This window comes from Heptranchias perlo, chromosome 4, assembly GCF_035084215.1.
Source record: "Heptranchias perlo isolate sHepPer1 chromosome 4, sHepPer1.hap1, whole genome shotgun sequence".
Taxonomy (NCBI): domain Eukaryota; kingdom Metazoa; phylum Chordata; class Chondrichthyes; order Hexanchiformes; family Hexanchidae; genus Heptranchias; species Heptranchias perlo.
Window position 1 is genome coordinate 8,757,794 of NC_090328.1, and position 19,252 is coordinate 8,777,045.

At 44.9% G+C, this 19,252-nt stretch overlaps 1 protein-coding gene across 4 annotated transcripts in view; it reads left to right on the top strand.

Annotated features, from left to right (window-relative positions):
- Positions 1 to 19,252, top strand: part of rgs12b (regulator of G protein signaling 12b) — a 248,487-nt gene that overhangs the window by 203,372 nt on the left and 25,863 nt on the right. For 3 of the 4 annotated variants that reach the window (XM_067982441.1, XM_067982440.1, XM_067982443.1), the window contains exons 13-15: positions 1,229 to 1,355; positions 13,910 to 14,006; positions 19,020 to 19,087. In XM_067982441.1, the coding sequence (XP_067838542.1) occupies positions 1,229 to 1,355; positions 13,910 to 14,006; positions 19,020 to 19,087 (292 nt within the window). The remainder of the gene's footprint in view (positions 1 to 1,228; positions 1,356 to 13,909; positions 14,007 to 19,019; positions 19,088 to 19,252) is intronic. The other variant, XM_067982442.1, reaches the window with a different exon arrangement.

Genomic DNA, 19,252 nt, shown 5'->3' on the forward strand with positions numbered 1-19,252 from the left:
CTCGTTGGAAATGGCACTTGTCCGACGCAAAGTTAGTATAATATTACCACTACACTAGCCTACTCGATTGTATTTGTAATAGTCATAGGTAGATTTTAAAAAGAACATTTACATTTCAAATCAGTCTTTATAAGTTTGGAAAGCAGGTAAAAAAATCTATTAAAATATCGTCAAGAATTTCCTCTGGGTTGCTTCCCCCACTCCGCCGCTGTAACGTTTGGCGGAAGATTGGTGGAAACCCTGTTTCCACGTGTAAATGGGACTTTTACCAGTTACATCCAGTAGAGCGGGAGAAGCCTTGAGGAAAATCCCAATGAAGGACTTTTAAAAAAATTTTGTGTTCAAGATGAGGGACCTTATCGTTGTGGAATGTAGCACTTTCTATTTTGAAACATTCAGTTTCAGCATCAAGGACTCCCAGGTAAGGAAAAGCAATATTCAGTGCAGAGTAAAACTCCCTCTGTTCTGCTCCAACAGTGCGGCCCAGCTCTAACCTCAGTAAAGTGGACCCTACTTCACATTTTCCATTTATCACACCAGCTGTCCTGTGGTTCCTGAGGAGATAATTCCGTGTAGTAGACCCATGCCCACTAAGAAATGGGTTGTGACTGAACAAGCCTATTTCACGTTTGACCCTTACAGCCAACATCCCATCGCATCAGTCTGGACTTAATTCAAGCCCGGGTAGCAGGCCAGTATCTAAGCTACCAAACCAAACATTTTTTAAAACCCAGGAAGAGTCAACCATGTTGATGTGAGACTGGAGTCACTTCCAGTCCCACAGGTCAGACAGTGTAAGGATGGCAGGTTTCCTTTCCTAAAGGACATTAGTGAACCAATTGGTTTTTTAATTAGGCGGGATGGATGAAGCATGGTGGCATGATGATTTAGTACATCAGATGTCCAACATATAGTGCCACAGACTTGTGGGATGCAAGTCCTTGTTCATGAATTTTCACACAATGAACTTGTCATTTGTACCATTGTAACAAAGTACTGGTAAAGGGGAAGCAGGGCAAAAATGGCCCTTTGGTTGTGTTAGGAGCACTAATAAAACAAAGTTGAAAGAGGTTGTGCAATCATTGAGGTAAAAAAAAACAATTATTAGCATTTTGTTAATCTTTTTGCTAGAATGTTTTGCTTTTGAGAATACTTAAAAATGTAATATTCTAACTGTGAGGTTGAAAGCAGGCAGTTAAAATATGACGACATACTCTTTTATTTTCAGGCTGGACCTTGTTCCTATAAATAGATCAGTCGGTTTAAAGGCCAAACCCACCAAACCAGTAACAGAAGTGCTACGACCAGTGGTGGCTAAATACGGCTTAGATCTCAATGAATTAGTGGCCAGAATTGTAAGTATATGGAAATAAGAAAAGAGTTGAATTTATGTTGCACCTTATCAGATCTCTCAAAGTGCTTTGTCTACAATGTGTTTCTTTAAAGTGCAATGACTATTATGTAGGCAATGGGCAACCATTTTGTGAACAGCATGATTACACAGTCAGCAGGAAGATGGATGACCAGTGAATCTGTTTTTGGTGGCATTGGTTGAGGGAGGAATATTGACCAGAGCATCGGGAGAACTCCCTGCTCTTCTTTAAATAGTGTCATGGGATCTTTAATGTCCACCTGAACAACTGGTGCAGGAAAATGGGTCCTCGGTTTAACGTCTTATTTTAAGGACAGCACTTCTGTCTGTCTCGCTGCTATACTGGAGTGACAACTTGGCTTATGAGTAGGACTTGCACCCACTACTTTCTGACTCAAAGGCAAGAGTGGTACAAACGGAACCAAACTGACTTTGATTTTCCAGGGGATTCTAGTAAGCTAATTATTTTTTCAGAGGTTAAAAATACATAAACTCTCTTTTGAGTACACATCGATATATTACATCCAGAGTGATTTTCACCCAAGGCCTATCTAGCAGGTTCTTGTATGTGAATTAAAGCTGTCGATCATTCATATTAAATTGACTTCAAATTGATAGCATAAAGAGATGGTGGAAAATGTAAAGTACCACACTGATGCAGCAAAGACTTCTCTTCTGATGTTGGGATCAAGGTACATTTTTGGGTAGGATAGAGGGAGCTTTTCCTAATACCTAATCTGACCACCTTGGGAGTGTTTGATGCAAAATATAGTTAAATAATTTCCCTTAGCATTGACATATTTCATTCTTGAGGAGCAGAATATTCAGTCCAAGTCCATCTACAGTGGGATATATGTGTGTGATCTAATCTATATATAAATTTATATATCAAATGTGCACCTTTGCCTTTGAGTCATATATATACTGAAATCTTTGAAGGTGGCAGAACAAATTGAGATGGCTGTTAAAAAAGCATACAGGATCCTTGGCTTTATAAATAGAGGCACAGAGTACAAAAGCAAGGAAGTTATGCTAAACCTTTATAAAAACTGGTTAGGCCTCAGCTGGAGTATGGTGTCCAATTCTGGGCACCACACTATAGGAAGGATGTCAAGGCCTTAGAGAGGGTGCAGAGGAGATTTAACTGATTAGTACCAGGGATGAGGGACTTCACTTATGTGGAGAGACCGGAGAAGCTGGGATTGTTCTCCTTAGAGCAGAGAAGGTTAAGGAGAGATTTGATAGAAGTGTTCAAAATCATGAATGGTTTTGATGGAGTAAATAAGGAGAAACTGTTTCCAGTGGCAGAAGGGTCGGTAACCAAAGGAAACAGATTTACGGTAATTAGCAAAAGAACCAGAGGCGAGATGAAGGGACATTTTTACGCAGCGAGTTGTAATGATCTGGAATGCACTGCCTGAAAGGATGGTGGAAGCAGATTCAATAATAATTTCAAAAGCAAATTGGATAAATACTTGAATGGGTTAATTTTGCAGGGCTATGGGGAAAGAGCAGGGGGAGTGGGACTAAATGGATCTTTCAAAGAGCCAGCACATGCACGATAGGGCGAATGGCCTCCTGTGCTGTATCATTCTATGATTCTATGAACAATGCAAGATCTGCAGGAAGTAATTATTTAATAATTAATTTCTCAGATATCACTGCCTTTAAATTCAGAGCAGCTGAATGTCTTTAATAGTTGCCTTAACTCTTTGAATAGATCGATATTCTAAATTAGCAACTGGAGATCAGTGAATGGGTACAAACATTAAATGGCTATCAGAAATTCAATTCCATTTAACAGGAAATAATCCAGCCAGCCACTATGCACAAAAGCCAATTATTTTTGCTTTAGCTAAATAAATCAGCAAAGTTCAGTAAAAAGACACTTCTGTTCAAGGGAAACCGATCTTGGAGCTATAAATCAGGCCGCTGCCAGGTCAGCAGCGCTTCTTTGGTTCTGTCTATGTGGCAGCGGCACTCAAAGCAGCGTTAATGCAGCAAATTGGACATCGCCATTGATTTTCTAGACGGGTGAAGCTATGAAAATCGAATCTCACTTTTTAGCCAGGTTCAGGGGAGAGCGGCGCAAAGGATACCTAAAAATTTTGGAGTGGCCTGTTTCACTCACAGAATCATATCTTTCAGCCAACGTCCCAGACTCTTCCATCACTATCCCTGGGTATGTCCTGTCCCACCGGCAGGACAGACCCACCAGAGGTGGCGGTACAGTGATATACAATCAGGAGGGAGTGGCCCTGGGAGTCCTCAACATTGACTCTGGACCCCATGAAATCTCATGGCATCAGGTCAAACATGGGCAAGGAAACCTCCTGCTGATTACCACCTACCGTCCTCCCTCAGCTGATGAATCAGTCCTCCTCCATGTTGAGCACCACTTGGAGGAAGCACTGAGGGTAGCAAGGGCACAAAATGTACTCTGGGTGGGGGACTTCAATGTCCATCACCAAGAGTGGCTCGGTAGCACCACTACTGACCGAGCTGGCCGAGTCCTGAAGGACATAGCTGCTAGACTGGGCCTGCGGCAGGTGGTGAGCGAACCAACACGAGGGAAAAACTTACTTGACCTCGTCCTCACCAATCTACCTGTCGCAAATGCATCTGTCCATGACAGTATTGGTAGGAGTGACCACCGCGCAGTCCTCGTGGAGATGAAGTCCCGTCTTCGCACTGAGGACACCATCCAACGTGTTGTGTGGCACTACCACCGTGCTAAATGGGATAGATTCAGAACAGATCTAGCAGCTCAAAACTGGGCCATCAGCAGCAGCAGAATTGTATTCCAGCACAATCTGTAACCTCATGGCCCGGCATATTCCTCACTCTACCATTACCAACAAGCCAGGGGATCAACCCTGGTTCAATGAGGAGTGTAGAAGAGCATGCCAGGAGCAGCACCAGGCGTACCTAAAAATGAGGTGCCAACCTGGTGAAGCTGCAACTCAGGACTACATGCATGCTAAACAGCGGAAGCAACATGCTATAGACAGAGCTAAGCGATTCCACAACCAACGGATCAGATCAAAGCTCTGCAGTCCTGCCACATCCAGTCGTGAATGGTGGTGGACAATTAAACAACTAACGGGAGGAGGAGGCTCTGCAAACATCCCCATTCTCAATGATGGCGGAGTCCAGCACGTGAGTGCAAAAGACAAGGCTGAAGCGTTTGCAACCATCTTCAGCCAGAAGTGCTGAGTGGATAATCCATCTCAGCCTCCTCCCGATATCCCCACCATCACGGAAACCAGTCTTCGGCCAATTCGATTCACTCCACGTGATATCAAGAAACGGCTGAGTGCACTGGATACAGCAAAGGCTATGGGCCCCGACAACATCCCAGCTGTAGTGCTGAAGACTTGTGCTCCAGAACTAGCTGCGCCTCTAGCCAAGCTGTTCCAGTACAGCTACAACACTGGCATCCACCCGACAATGTGGAAAATTGCCCAGGTATGTCCTGTCCACAAAAAGCAGAACAAATCCAATCCGGCCAATTACCGCCCCATCAGTCTACTCTCAATCATCAGCAAAGTGATGGAAGGTGTCGTCGACAGTGCTATCAAGCGGCACTTACTCACCAATAACCTGCTCACCGATGCTCAGTTTGGGTTCCGCCAGGACCACTCGGCTCCAGACCTCATTACAGCCTTGGTCCAAACATGGACAAAAGAGCTGAATTCCAGAGGTGAGGTGAGAGTGACTGCCCTTGACATCAAGGCAGCATTTGACCGAGTGTGGCACCAAGGAGCCCTAGTAAAATTGAAGTCCATGGGAATCAGGGGGATAACTCTCCAGTGGCTGGAGTCATACCTAGCAAAAAGGAAGATGGTAGTGGTTGTTGGAGGCCAATCATCTCAGCCCCAGGGCATTGCTGCAGGAGTTCCTCAGGGCAGTGTCCTAGGCCCAACCATCTTCAGCTGCTTCATCAATGACCTTCCCTCCATCATAAGGTCAGAAATGGGGATGTTCGCTGATGACTGCACAGTGTTAAGTTCCATTCGCAACCCCTCAGATAATGAAGCAGTCCGAGCCTGCATGCAGCAAGACCTGGACAACATCCAGGCTTGGGCTGATAAGTGGCAAGTAACATTCGCGCCAGATAAGTGCCAGGCAATGACCATCTCCAACAAGAGAGAGTCTAACCACCTCCCCTTGACATTCAACGGCATTACCATCGCCGAATCTCCCACCATCAACATCCTGGGGGTCACCATTGACCAGAAACTTAACTGGACCAGCCATATAAATACCGTGGCTACGAGAGCAGGTCAGAGGCTGGGTATTCTGCGGCGAGTGACTCACCTCCTGACTCCCCAAAGCCTTTCCACCATCTACAAGGCACAAGTCAGGAGTGTGATGGAATACTCTCCACTTGCCTGGATGAGTGCAGCTCCAACAACACTCAAGAAGCTCGACACCGTCCAAGATGAAGCAGCCCGCTTGATTGGCACCCCATCCACCACCCTAAACATTCACTCCCTTCACCACCGGCGCACTGTGGCTGCAGTGTGTACCATCCACAGGATGCACTGCAGCAACTCGCCAAGGCTTCTTCGACAGCACCTCCCAAACCCGCGACCTCTACCACCTAGAAGGACAAGGGCAGCAGGCGCATGGGAACAACACCACCTGCACGTTCCCCTCCAAGTCACACACCATCCCGACTTGGAAATATATCGCCGTTCCTTCATTGTCGCTGGGTCAAAATCCTGGAACTCCCTTCCTAACAGCACTGTGGGAGAACCGTCACCACACGGACTGCAGCGGTTCAAGAAGGCGGCTCACCACCACCTTCTCGAGGGCAATTAGGGATGGGCAATAAATGCCGGCCTTGCCAGCGACGCCCACATCCCGTGAACGAATAAAAAATAAACTCATGCCATAAGTTTCTAGGAAATCTGTCCCGTAGTAATGACGCACGACCTAGGCAGTGTGGGCAACTAGGAATGGGCAATAAATGCCAGCCTTGTCAGCATTGCCCATATCCCGAGAATGAATAATAAAAAAAGAACATAAGTCAGGAGTGTGATGGAATACTCTCCACTTGCTTGGATGGGTGCAATTGTAACAACACTCAAGAAGCTCAACACCATCCAGGACAAAGCACTGTGCTTGATTGGCACTTCATCTACTCGCCTAAATATCTACCCCCGACGTACTGTGGCTACAGTATGCTTCATCTACATAAGAACATAGGAACAGGAGGAGGCCATTTAGCCCCTCGATCCTGTTCCGCCATTCAATGAGATCATGGCTGATTTGTGACCTAACTCGGTATACCCGCCTTAGCCCCATATCCCTTAATAGCTTAGATTTAAAATTAACAATTGAGTTAGTATCAACTACCGTTTGCAGAAGAGAGTTCCAAACTTCGACCACCCTTTGCGTGTAGGAGTGTTTCCTAACTTCACTCCTGAAAATCCTGACTCTAATTTTTAGGCTATGTCCCCTAGTCCTAGACTCCCCAACCAGCAGAAATAGTTTCTCTCTTTCTACCCTATCAGTTCCCCTTAATAGCTTGAAAACTTCGATCAAATCACTCCTTAATCTTCTAAATTCCAGGGAGTGCAACCTTAGTTTGTGTAATCTGTCCTCGTAAATTAACTCTTGGAGTCCAGGTATCATTCTAGTAAATCTACCCTGCACTCGCTCCAAGGCCAACATATCCTTCCTAAGCTGCGGTGCCCAGAACTGAACACAGTACAGGATGCACTGCAGCAGCTTGCTGAGGCTTCTTTGGTAGCACCTCCCAAACACGCGACCTCCACCACCCAGCAGGACAAGGACAGCAGGTGGATGGGAACACCACATCACCTCCAAGACACACACCATCCTAACTTGGACATATATCGTTCCTTCATCGCTGCTGGGTTAAAATCCTGGAATCTAACAGCACTGTGGATGTACTTTCACCACACGAACTTCAGCAGTTCAAGAAGAAAGCCAACAATCACCTTCACAAGGGCAACTGAGGATGGGCAATAAATGCTGGCCTTGCTAGTGACGCCCACATCCCGTGAATTTTTTTTAAACAGTTAATCGGAGCTAAATTGGGCTGCGTAGCGCCCGTTTTGTAGGCACTACGCGGACACCTAAGCCTTATAAATGGTGTCTGAGATGCGCGTGCACTTCCGGCGTGACGTGCACAGGACGCCATCTTGGTAAAGGTAGTTGCCTAACGAACGTCGGAAGCATGTAGAGTAGGGAGATTATGATAAATCAGTGTGCTTGGAAGCAGCCGGCGGTATTTTTGAACTCCCCACTCCAGCCAACACACTGTCCTCACGCAGCTGAACAAGAGTTATAGGACATGAAGCACCCCTACCAGCGCTATTTAAAGGGAGCATGCAGGAGTTACAGGATGGTTGCTGGATTAGATTCTGGCTGCTGGTACAATTGTGGGTGTTTGTGGAAGTTTCTTATACTTGGAGAAAGTTGCACTATTATATAGAGAGGGGTCTGGTCGGTCTTGCGGTACTGTCAGTAGCATTTAAAATTGTGTGCTGAACAAGGTTGCTTCCAGACATGGGTGGCCTGCTAAGGGTTCCTCTGGGAATTGAACATGACTGGGAGTATGTAGAGAGGACATGCAGAGCAGGTCAAGCTGCTAGAAGAGGAGGGAGGAGGAGGAGGAGGCGGCATAGGGCATTCAGCAAGAGGCCACATCCAACCAGGGCCTTCACCGACCAATTTACTTGCCTCAACTTCAGCGACGACCAGTGCATCCAATGGCTGCGGTTCACTAAAGAGGTCGTGACTGAGATTTATCCACTCCTGCAGCCACAACTGTAGCCTCAGAGCAGGGCAAGGACAGCATTGCCTGTGGCTGTCAAGGTAACTGTGGCGCTTAATTTTTATGGCTCTGGCTCCTTTCAGGCTGCTGCTGGAGATATAATCAACATCTCGCAGTTTGCAGTGCACTGCTGTACAAAGGAGGTCACTGAGGCTCTGTACGCACTCAGAAACAGATTCATCATGTTCTCTCTTGACCGAGACAAGCAGCATGAGTGAGCACAAGGGTTTGTTCGCATTGCAGGCTTCCCCATGGTGCAGGGTGCCGTTGACTGCACGTATATTGCCATGCATGCTCCACACCTGAACTTGGCCATATTGCCTCAGGGCATGAACAGAAAGAGATTCCACTTCCTCAATGTGCAGCTAGTGTGCGACCATAGCAGTGCATCATGCAGGTCAATACCCGCTATCCTGGCAGCAGACATGATTCCTTCATTCTGCGGCAGTCAAACGTGCTACCTATATTTCAACCAGCACAGCAAGTCAAAGGTTATCCCCTCATGAAGTGGCGCATGACTCCGATCCGGCATACAACGAGAGCCATGCTGCCACACGGAACATCATAGAGCACACCGTAGGCATCCTCAAGTAAAGCTTCCGCTGCCTGGACCGCTTTAGAGGAGCCCTGCAGTACTCAGCTGACCGGGTATCAGGATTTGTCATTGTATGTTGCATGCTGCACAATCTGGCCATTATGAGGGGACAGCCTCTATCTGGTGAGAACCTGAGCCAGGGGAAAAGGCAGAGGAGGAAGAGGCAGGGAGGCAACAAGGTAGACAGACCCTGTCTGTCAGCGCTCTGCGTGATAAGATGATTAATTAGCGGTGCCAGTAACCTCAACAACACTCCATTTACCAACAGTCCCACACCCCTTACCTTTCCTGTCCCACATGACCATCAAATTGTCCTCCTTATGATTACAGATTGCTTCCTTCCTCAGTTCATCGCAGAAATGAAAACCAACACCAAATGCAAATTCATAAACACATTTATAGATTTACACATCAAATGATTCATACAAACTGATACTATTCACCCTTGTGCATTCCCTTAGTGCCTGTTGTTCATGTGCCTTTACCTTACCTGGTGCTCGACGAGGTGTATCCCCAGTGAGTGGAGCATGGGTGGTAGAAGGCTGCTGACCTTCAGTTGAGGAGCGTGCAGATGGCCTTGGAGGATGAACTCGTAGCTCTGCGCCGGAGGGTCCGGCTTCAGACTGCACCATCTCGGCCTGAGCTGCAGCAGCCTGGCCTGGCTGGCTGACAGGCAACACCAAGGGCACTGGTGGAGTGGCAGGGGTGGGAGCAGGAATGCTGTCATCCTGAGAGAGATCAGCGGGTTCATCTTCCATGGTGCCACTGCCACTCTCCCAGGGTGGCACTTCAGCACTCCTGGTGATCTGCTGGTGAACAGATTGCTGGAGGTGCTGTGACGCCCTGGAAGGCCTATTCCACAGTGGAACCCATAGAAACATAGAAAATAGGAGCAAGAGTAGGCCATTCAGCCCTTCAGGCCTGCTCCGCCATTCAAAATGATCATGGCTGATCGTCTAACTCAGTACCCTGTTCCCGCTTTTTCCCCCATCCCTTGATCCCTTTAGCATTAAGAAATAGATCTATCTCCTTCATGATTACATCTAATGACTTGGCTTCCACTGCCTTCTGTGGTAGAGAATTCCACAGGTTTACCACCCTCTGAGCGAAGAAATTTCTCCTCATCTCGGTTCTAAATGGCATACCCCATATCCTGAGACTGTGACCTCTGGTTCTGGACTCCCCAGCCATCGGGAACATCCTCCCTGCATCTAGTCTGTCTAGTCCTGTTAGAATTGTATATGTTTCGATGAGATCACTTCTCATTCCTCTAAACTCTAGTGAATATAGGCCTAGTCGACCCAATCTCTCCTCATACGTCAGTCCTGCCATCCCAGGAATCAGTCTAGTAAACCTTCGTTGCACTCCCTCCATGGCAAGGACATCCTTCCTCAGATAAGGAGACCAAAACTGCACACAATACTCCAGATGTGGTGTCACCAAGGCCCTGTTTAACTGAAGTAAGACATCCCTGTTCCTGTACTCAAATCCTCTTGCAATGAAGGCCAACATACCATTCGCCTTCCGAACTGCTTGCTGCACCCAAATGCTCGCTTTCGACAACTGTTGTACAAGGACACCCAGGTCTTGTACCTTGCCTTTTCCCAATCTATCACCATTCATATAATAATCTGCCTTTCTGTTTTTACAACCAAAATGGATAACCTCACATTTATCCACGTTATACTGCATCTGCCAAGTTCTTGCCCACTCATCCAACTTGTCTAAATCACATTGGAGCCTCTTTGCATCCTCCTCACAGCTCACATTCCACCCCAGCTTTGTGTCGTCTGCAAACTTGGAAATGTTACATTTAGTTCCCTCATCCAAATCATTGAGATATATTGTGAATAGCTGGGGCCCAAGCACTGATCCCTGCGGTACCCCACTAGACACTGCCTGCCACCCGGAAAAAGACCCGTTTATTCCTACTCTCTGTTTCTTGTCTGTCAACCAGTTCTCAATCCATGCCAGTATATTCCCCCCAATCCCATGTGCTTTAATTTTGCACACTGACCTCTTGTGTGGAACCTTATCAAAAGCCTTCTGAAAATCCAAATACACCACTATACAACACTGGGTTCTCCCCTATCTATTCTACTAGTTACCTCCTCAAAAAACTCCAGTAGATTTGTTAAGCATGATTTCCCTTTCATAAGCCCACGCTGACTTTGTCCAATCCCGTTAATGCCTTCCAAGTGTTCTGTTATCACATCTTTTATAATAGACTCTAGCATTTTCCCCACCACTGATGTTAGGCTAACTGGTCTGTAATTCCCTGTTTTTTCTCTCCCTCCTTTTTTAAATAGTGGGGTTACATTTGCCACTCTCCAATTTGTAGGAACTGTTCCAGAGTCTATAGAATTTTGGAAGATAATCACCAATGCATCCACTATTTCCAGGGCCACTTCCTTTTAGTACTCTGGGATGTAGATTATCAGGCCCTGGGGATTTGTCAGCCTTTAGCCCCATTAATTTCCCTAGCACTATTTTTTTACTGATACTGATTTCCTTCAGCTCCTCCCTCTCACTAGACCCTTGGTTCCCTAACATTTCCAGGAGGTTATTTGTGTCCTCCTTTGTGAAGACAGAACCAAAGTATGTGTTTAATTTTTCTGCCATTTTTTTGTTCCCCATTATAATTTCCCCCATTTCTGACTGGAAGGGACCTACATTTGTCTTCACTAATCTTTTTCTCTTGACATATTTATAGAAGCTTTTACAGTCAGTTTTTATGTCCCAGAGCCATGATAACAGCAGTCTGAGCTTCCAAAACAGCAGTCAGACCTTGGATGTCAGATATTTATGCTGCAATGGAAGCTGAGACATCGGTCATCATGGTGGGTTCCACAGGTGTGTTGATGGAGGTGACCACCCATTCCACGTAGGAAAGGATGGGCTCCAAGCTCTGCATAAAACCCTGTGTGAAGTTGGGGCTGGACTCCTCCATGCCCCTTGACGTTGTGTGCAGGTTTTCTGGCAGGCTTTGCAGTGCACCAAGCATTTGGTGATGTACGCCCATCAACCTTCTTCTATAGCCTGGCCCATCAAAGTCATCATCTGACTCCTCTGCATCAGAACTAGTGTGCGACCCCGCCTTCCAGCGAGCTGGCAACTGCGGTATCCAATCCCCCCGCTCCGGCTCCTGTACCCAGTGTCTCACCACATGCAGATCCATCCTCTATCCTAGACTCTAGTAGTGTCAGTCCCTGAGCTGGTGGCTGCAAGTGTAAGATCAAGTGACGGTGTGTCTGCATCATTACTCCCATCTTCCTCTGACTGTGCCGGTTCCAGTTCTTGGATATCTGCAATGACGAAGGGAGATGGGTTGAGTTGTGGTGCGGGGAGAGGAGAAAGTAAGACGTGCGTGCTCACACCATCTGCAGCACGTGAGTCATAAAGGATTATGAGCTGAGGGAGAAGGGGGAAGCGAGAAGGAGAATTAGGTTTGCAGAGTCCCTCATTATCGATACCTCCAGCACCGCCAGTAGCCAGGCCGCAGTGACGGCCCGCCCAGTGATCCCCAGCACTGTCTCCTCCATGGGGGTGAGGACGTGTAGGCGCACCTGTCTTCCTCCAGTTCTTTTTTGCTGCTTACTATTATGCGCCACGTTTTCCTGGAAGAAAGAGAGAAGTATGTCAGTGAGTGTCCTGCAAGATGTTTGGGTGATGTGGCTGTCATGGTTGAATAGCTGCCAGTGTGTGTGAGTTGTGGGTGTGTGGGTTGCAAGAATGCTAATATGTGAGTGTGAAATGAAGCATCTGATTTAAAGAGTTGCGTACTGTTTGTTGGTAGGTGGGTGACGGGGTGTAGTGCGTGGAGCATTGGATGCGGCTAGAGGTGCAGTTGGTATGATATGCCACTTGACAGTTGAACTCTCTCACCTTGACCACTCATGTCACATCATTGAACTTCTTCCTGCACTGCATCCATGTGCATGATGTGATGCTCCTCGGATTGACCTTGGCGCGACTTCCTCTCACTGCCTCTTTAGGATATGTCTGGAGGGCATCCTGCCACCCCCCCCCCCCGCAGATAAAAGATGCCCCTCCGTCTCTCACCTCTTCCACCAAGCCCTCTAGTGCACTGTCCAAGAACGTTAGTGCACGCTGTCTCGCAGGCGCAGCCATTGCTCACTATCCTGCAGCACAGAGTTAGTCGCCAAATGAATTCCAGCATTTCCTACAGCCACAGTGCACCTCCCCTTTAAGAAGTGCAGGCTGCCTTTAACTAGTGCTAGCCACTTCCGATATTGGAACCCCTGCAGGTGCGTGCAGCCAATCAACTGCATGCAGCACGAATGTTACGTGCCGCCTGCATCGCAACCAACGGGCGTGAGCTAATCATGCACCACGATCCCAGGGCCCGTTTTTGGGGGTTAATCAATTTAACCCCCAATATTTTCTGAAGTAATTTCTCGAAGTGTTTGTAAAAATAGAATTTGAATTATTCAGTCACCGTAAGTCATTGCCTGTGATAACATATTGTGTATTGTATGGCATAAGACCCATTTTGTTATAAAATAGCATTTCCTCCAACTTACCATGTGCAATGTCTTGGATGATCTGCTAGTAATAGAGTAAAAGTTTTGTGTTTGTGCCCACTTCCTGTAAGTGTACTACGGCATGTGACAATTTTCCTGTTTTGTGTTGCATTATTTATACCGTTTACTTCACGCTTCAAATTGGCTATTGATTTCTTCATCTTTGCTTGAATTCTCCAGTTTCTGTCTCCAAAGTAAGTAGTGTTGTATGAGAGAGATCCTAACTGCATCTCCAAGCTAGATCGGCACTGATGATTTGTTCACAGTGCCCCCACCCCCAGCAGAAATTGGGTTCAAGACTTTTGAGTGTGTTTAAAACTATTAGTTACAAATATTTTTTACAAACACTCAAAGTGCTGCAGTGTAAAAGGGCGTTTAGTTCACAATTAAACAGCAAAGTAGAGGAATGCAGACTGAAGCAGGAAAGAGGATGTAAAGATCTGTGAACATATGAGCCTAGATGTCAAGGAGATACAAATGGACCACGTTCTTTTCTCATTCCTATCTCATGTTCTGTATTCCTGTGTAACTTTCTTCCCATTTTGTTTATCATTTCTACGCTTTTGTGCTATGTTTTTATTCCGTAGAATGGGGAACCAGAAGTTTTAGATCTTGGTGTTCCTATCTCTAATCTTGATGGACAGCGTGTTGTCCTGGATATTGCAGAGCATATCAAGGGGAAAGGTAAGCAGGATGTATGAGGTGTGTATTTTTTCCCCCAATTATTTCCTTTTCTCTCCTATAGTATATACCTATATAGTACAGAGCTAAATAGTTAAATGAATAATGATTTTGCCAAGTAATTTTATTCATTTAACTGTTCTATTCTTTTATCCGTTTTAACTGTTGTATCAAGTTTGGCAAGAAGCTAACAATGGGATGCAAACTGGATTGCAATTACAATAGTGTAAAAATGGCCACTCAGTTGTTACGGATAACTAAAAGTATATTTATGTAATTTGCTTCATTACAGTACACACATGACAGTGCAGCACAACAAATCTTTTTTAAAAGGACATAAAACTTTTAATAAAATGACCTTTAAAAACATGCCACAGTTTGTTGCCAAAAGGTTTGTGTGCCGCTAAAACTTTGGTAATATTATAAGCATCACAAAGCTTGAGCATATAAATGCAAGTCCTCCTATTTTCTTTCACTAGTACCTGATGAAGTGGTTTTCACACTTAAAACAAAAGCGCTTGTCATATTGAGTGCTTGAGCTCTAGCCTGAAAACGATGCTGAAACATCACTGAATTTGTTACTAGGCAGTTTTTACACCAAGACAAAAACGCTTGTAAAAAGAGCTTAACACATTGATTAGCAAAAGGGGCTTAACACATTGGCTTTAGTGAGGCAGTGCAACACTTAAGTGAATAAATCCAGACTTTTGCAATTCATTTAAATGTTTTATTCATTTAACAGGGACAGTTATCATTGGAAAAGATTGAAAAGGAATTTGTGCATGGAGATTTTATTCTCTTAAATGTTTTATTCATTTCATAGAATCATACAGCACAGGAGGCCATTCAGCCCATTGTGCCTATGCTAGTTCTTTGAAAAAGCTAACCAATTAGTCCCACTCCCCTGCTCTTATCAGTTATTTATTTAAGTGGGCTTGACTGTATATATGTAAACATCTTGCATTCTGTCTGCTGTACTTTTGGTGTCACTTCAGGCATCATACCTTTGTCATCTATCTAACCTGATGGGCTTAAATTTCTTATTCATAAAAGAGCAACAAATCACATCTAAACAGATAAGGAATGTACAATTGAAAAGCAGGAATGAAAACTATTAATGAGAGACTTATAAGGCTATTTGAAAACAAAGACTCAACCATGAGCAAAAGCTACTGGCAAAGGAAGGCAAAAGGGAATCAATAAAGTAACCCAAAATATTTTTGTAAAGCTCTTTGTCCAGCACTTTTTTTTTCTACATGCAGCTCACTACACACAAATAAAAGATACAATTTATAACTCAGCAAGCATGTAAAAACCATATTTCAGCCCAACTTCTGTTGGAAATGCGTTGACTAAATGTTGTTCTCTGAGGCCTAAACTCTGTCAGTAGCCTGGGACTTGAGTTTGGCTCTGAGGTTGCTATCGGTGTGCCTGGTTCAACTAATCTCTGACATCACTGTTGCGATCATTCTGTGAGCAATGCCATGGGAATTCCATTTTTTTTAAGTCCCTTCCTTCCCTCAATCCCTGTGTCATTTCCCTGCAGAGCCCTCTCCTCAGTCCTGCTATGCTGTTGTCTGGATGACCCCTCCCTCAGTGCTTATGTTCCTATAGCACCACCTCCCTCACTCCCGCTGTTGTACTTCACTATGGTAGCCCACTTTCAATCCTGCTCTGCTGCCATGCAGCATTCCCCCTCACTCAGTCCCACTTCGCTGCTGTCAGGATTCCCTGTGCTGTTTCCCTAAAGCCTCCCCTGCCCCCCCAGTTCCACTGCTGTTCTTGCATGGCATCCTTTACCTCAGTCCTGTTCTGCTTCTGCCTACAGCACACACTCCCTCAGCATTGCCCTCAGTCCAAAGTGCTACTGCCCCACAGTACCCACTCCATCAGCCCTGCTCTGTTGCTGCCCTACAGCACTCCCTTCCTCATGCCCATCATTCTGCTCCCTTAAGCACCCAGTCAGATTCCCAATTTGCTGCTGATAGTGCTACAAAAATCTGTTAATTTGTTAATCTTAAGTTCTATATTTCTTTGCCCCCACTGTAAAAATCTACAAGCTAAACTGATCATAGAATCATAGAAAATAGGAGCAAGAGTGGGCCATTCGGCCCTTCGGGCCTGCTCCGCCATTCAAAATGATCATGGCTGATCGTCTAACTCAGTACCCTGTTCCCGCTTTTTCCCCATATCCCTTGATCCCTTTAGCATTAAGAAATATATCTATCTCCTTCTTGAATATATTTAATGACTTGGCCTCCACTAGCTTCTGTGGTAGAGAATTCCACAGGTTCACCACCCTCTGAGTGAAGAAATTTCTCCTCATCTCGGTTCTAAATGGCATACCCCGTATCCTGAGACTGTGACCACTGGTTATGGATTCCCCATCCATTGGGAACATCCAGTTCTGTATCCAGTCTGTCTAGTCTTTTTAGAATTTTATATGTTTCGATGAGATCACCTCTCATTCTTCTAAACTCTAGTGAATATAGGCCTAGACGACCCTATCTCTCCTCATATGTCAGTCCTGCCATCCCAGGAATCAGTCTGGTAAACCGTCGTTGCACTCCCTCCATGGCAAGGACATCCTTCCTCAGATAAGGAGACCAAAACTGCACACAATACTCCAGATGTGGTCTCACCAAGGCCCTAAACAACTGCAGTAAGGCATCCCTGTTCCTGTTCTCAAATCCTCTTGCAATGAAGGCCAACATACCATTCGCCTTCCGAACTGCTTGCTGCACCTGAATACTCGCTTTCAGCAACTGGTGTTCAAGGACACCCAGGTCTTGTTGCACTTCCCCTTTTCCCAGTCTTTCACCATTCATATAATAATCTGTCTTTCTGTTTTTACAACCAAAGTGGATAACCTCACATTTATCCACGTTATACTGCATCTGCCATGTTCTTGCCCATTCACCCAACTTGGCTAAATCACATTGGAGCCTCTTTGCATCCTCCTCACAGCTCACATTCCACCCCAGCTTTGTGTCGTCTGCAAACTTGGAAATGTTAAATTTAGTTCCCTCATCCAAAACATTGATATATATTGTGAATAGCTGGGGCCCAAGCATTGATCCCTGCGGAGCCCCACTAGTCACTGCCTGCCACCTGTTTTTTCCTACTCTCTGTTTCCTGTCTGTCAACCAATTCTCAATCCATGCCAGTATATTTCCCCCCAAACCCATGTGCTTTAATTTTGCACACTAACCTCTTGTGTGGGACCTTATCAAAAGCCTTCTGAAAATCCAAATACACCACATCCACTGGTTCTCCCCTATCTATTCTACTAGTTACCTCCTCAGAAAACTCCAGTAGATTTGTTAAGCATGATTTCCCTTTCATAAACCCATGCTGACTTTGTCCAATCCCGTTAATGCCTTCCAAGTGTTCTGTTACCACATCCTTTATAATAGACTTTAGCATTTTCCCCACTACTGATGTTACGCTAACTGGTCTGTAATTCCCTGTTTTTTCTCTCCCTTCTTTTTTAAATAGTGGGGTTACATTTGCCACGTTCCAATCTGTAGGAACTGTTCCAGAGTCTATAGAATTTTGGAAGATGATCACCAATGCATCCACTATTTCCAGGGCCACTTCCTTTAGTACTCTGGGATGTAGATTATCAGGCCCTGGGAATTTATCAGCCTTTAGCCCCATTAATTTCCCTAGCACTATTTTTTTACTAATACTGATTTCCTTCAGTTCCACCCTCTCACTAGACCCTTGGTTCCCTAACATTTCCAGGAGGTTATTTGTGTCCTCCTTTGTAAAGACAGAACCAAAGTATGTGTTTAATTGTTCTGCCATTTCTTTGATCCCCACTATAATTTCCCCATTTCTGACTGTAAGGGACCTACATTTGTCTTCACTAATCTTTTTCTCTTGACATATTTATAGAAGTTTTTACAGTCAGTTTTTATGTTCCCTGCTAGTTTACTCTCACTCTATTTTTCCCCTCTTAATCAATCTCTTTGTTCTCCTTTGCTGAATGCTAAACTGCTCCCAATCCTCAGGCCTGCTGCTTTTTCTGGCAATTTTATATGTTTCCTCATTGGATCTAATACTATCCCTAACTTCTCTTGTAAGCCACGGTTGAGCCACTTTTCCTGTTTTATTTTTGCGCCAGACAATTTAATATCCTAAGTAAAGAAAGAAAGACAGACTTGCATTTGTATAGTGCCTTTCATGACCTCAGGATGTCCCAAAGCCCTTTACAGCCAATTAAGTACTTTTGAAGTGTAGTCACTGTTGTAATGTAGGAAAAGGGGCAGTCAAATTCCACACAGCGAGGCCCCACAAACAGCAACGAGATAGTGACCAGATAATCTGTTATTTTAGTGATGTTGGTTGAGGGATAAATATTGGCCAGGACACCAAGGATAACTTCCTGCTCTTCTTCGAATATTGCCATGGGATCTTTTGCATCCACCAGAGAGGGCAGACGGCGCCTCAGTTTAACATCTCATCCGAAAGACGGCACCTCCGACAGTACAGTACTCCCTCAGTACTGCTCTGAAGCGTCGGACTGGATTATGTGTTCAAGTCCCTGGAGTAGGACTTGAATCCACAACCTTTTGACTCAGAGGTGGGACTGCTGCTACTGAGCCACGGCTGACACTGTAAAAAGCCATAACCAGATTAATTTATTTATGGAACTGTGGTATGTCAGGGGAATAAATTTATTTATCTACCTGAAATAGATTAAAAAAAACACTTTTCTAGAAGCTAATCAAAACATATTTCACTGTCTCTGAGCAAAATTCTTTTCCAATTCCTTTCAGTGGAGATATGCATCCATTCCCAAATTCCAGCACCCCCACAGGAACAATGTAACCTCTGACATCGTGAGCACTGCCAGAGGAGATCTGCTAGCATAATGAATAAAGTTCCTGCCATGTTGTTAATGTTAATAGTCATCTAAATTATCAAAGTAAAAACAGCCAGTCAAAATATCACTGCATCTTTTATCTGGTAATTTAATTGAGTGTTTGACATTACACTGTTTACTTACAGACAAACAGAAGAGTGGAGGAGGGAAACCAGGCTCTTCCAACATTAGCACACAAAATCATAGTGTAATGGTAATCTTTTACCTTTTTTATGCTATAGAATTATAATTCTGCTATTGATGTTTGCAGCAAAAAGTATTTAGAAAAATGATAGCAAAAGATAGGAAAACCATTTGCTCTAGTAGCTATTATGCCCTCAGATTATATTAATAAATTCTGCTGATGTTTTTTAGATGC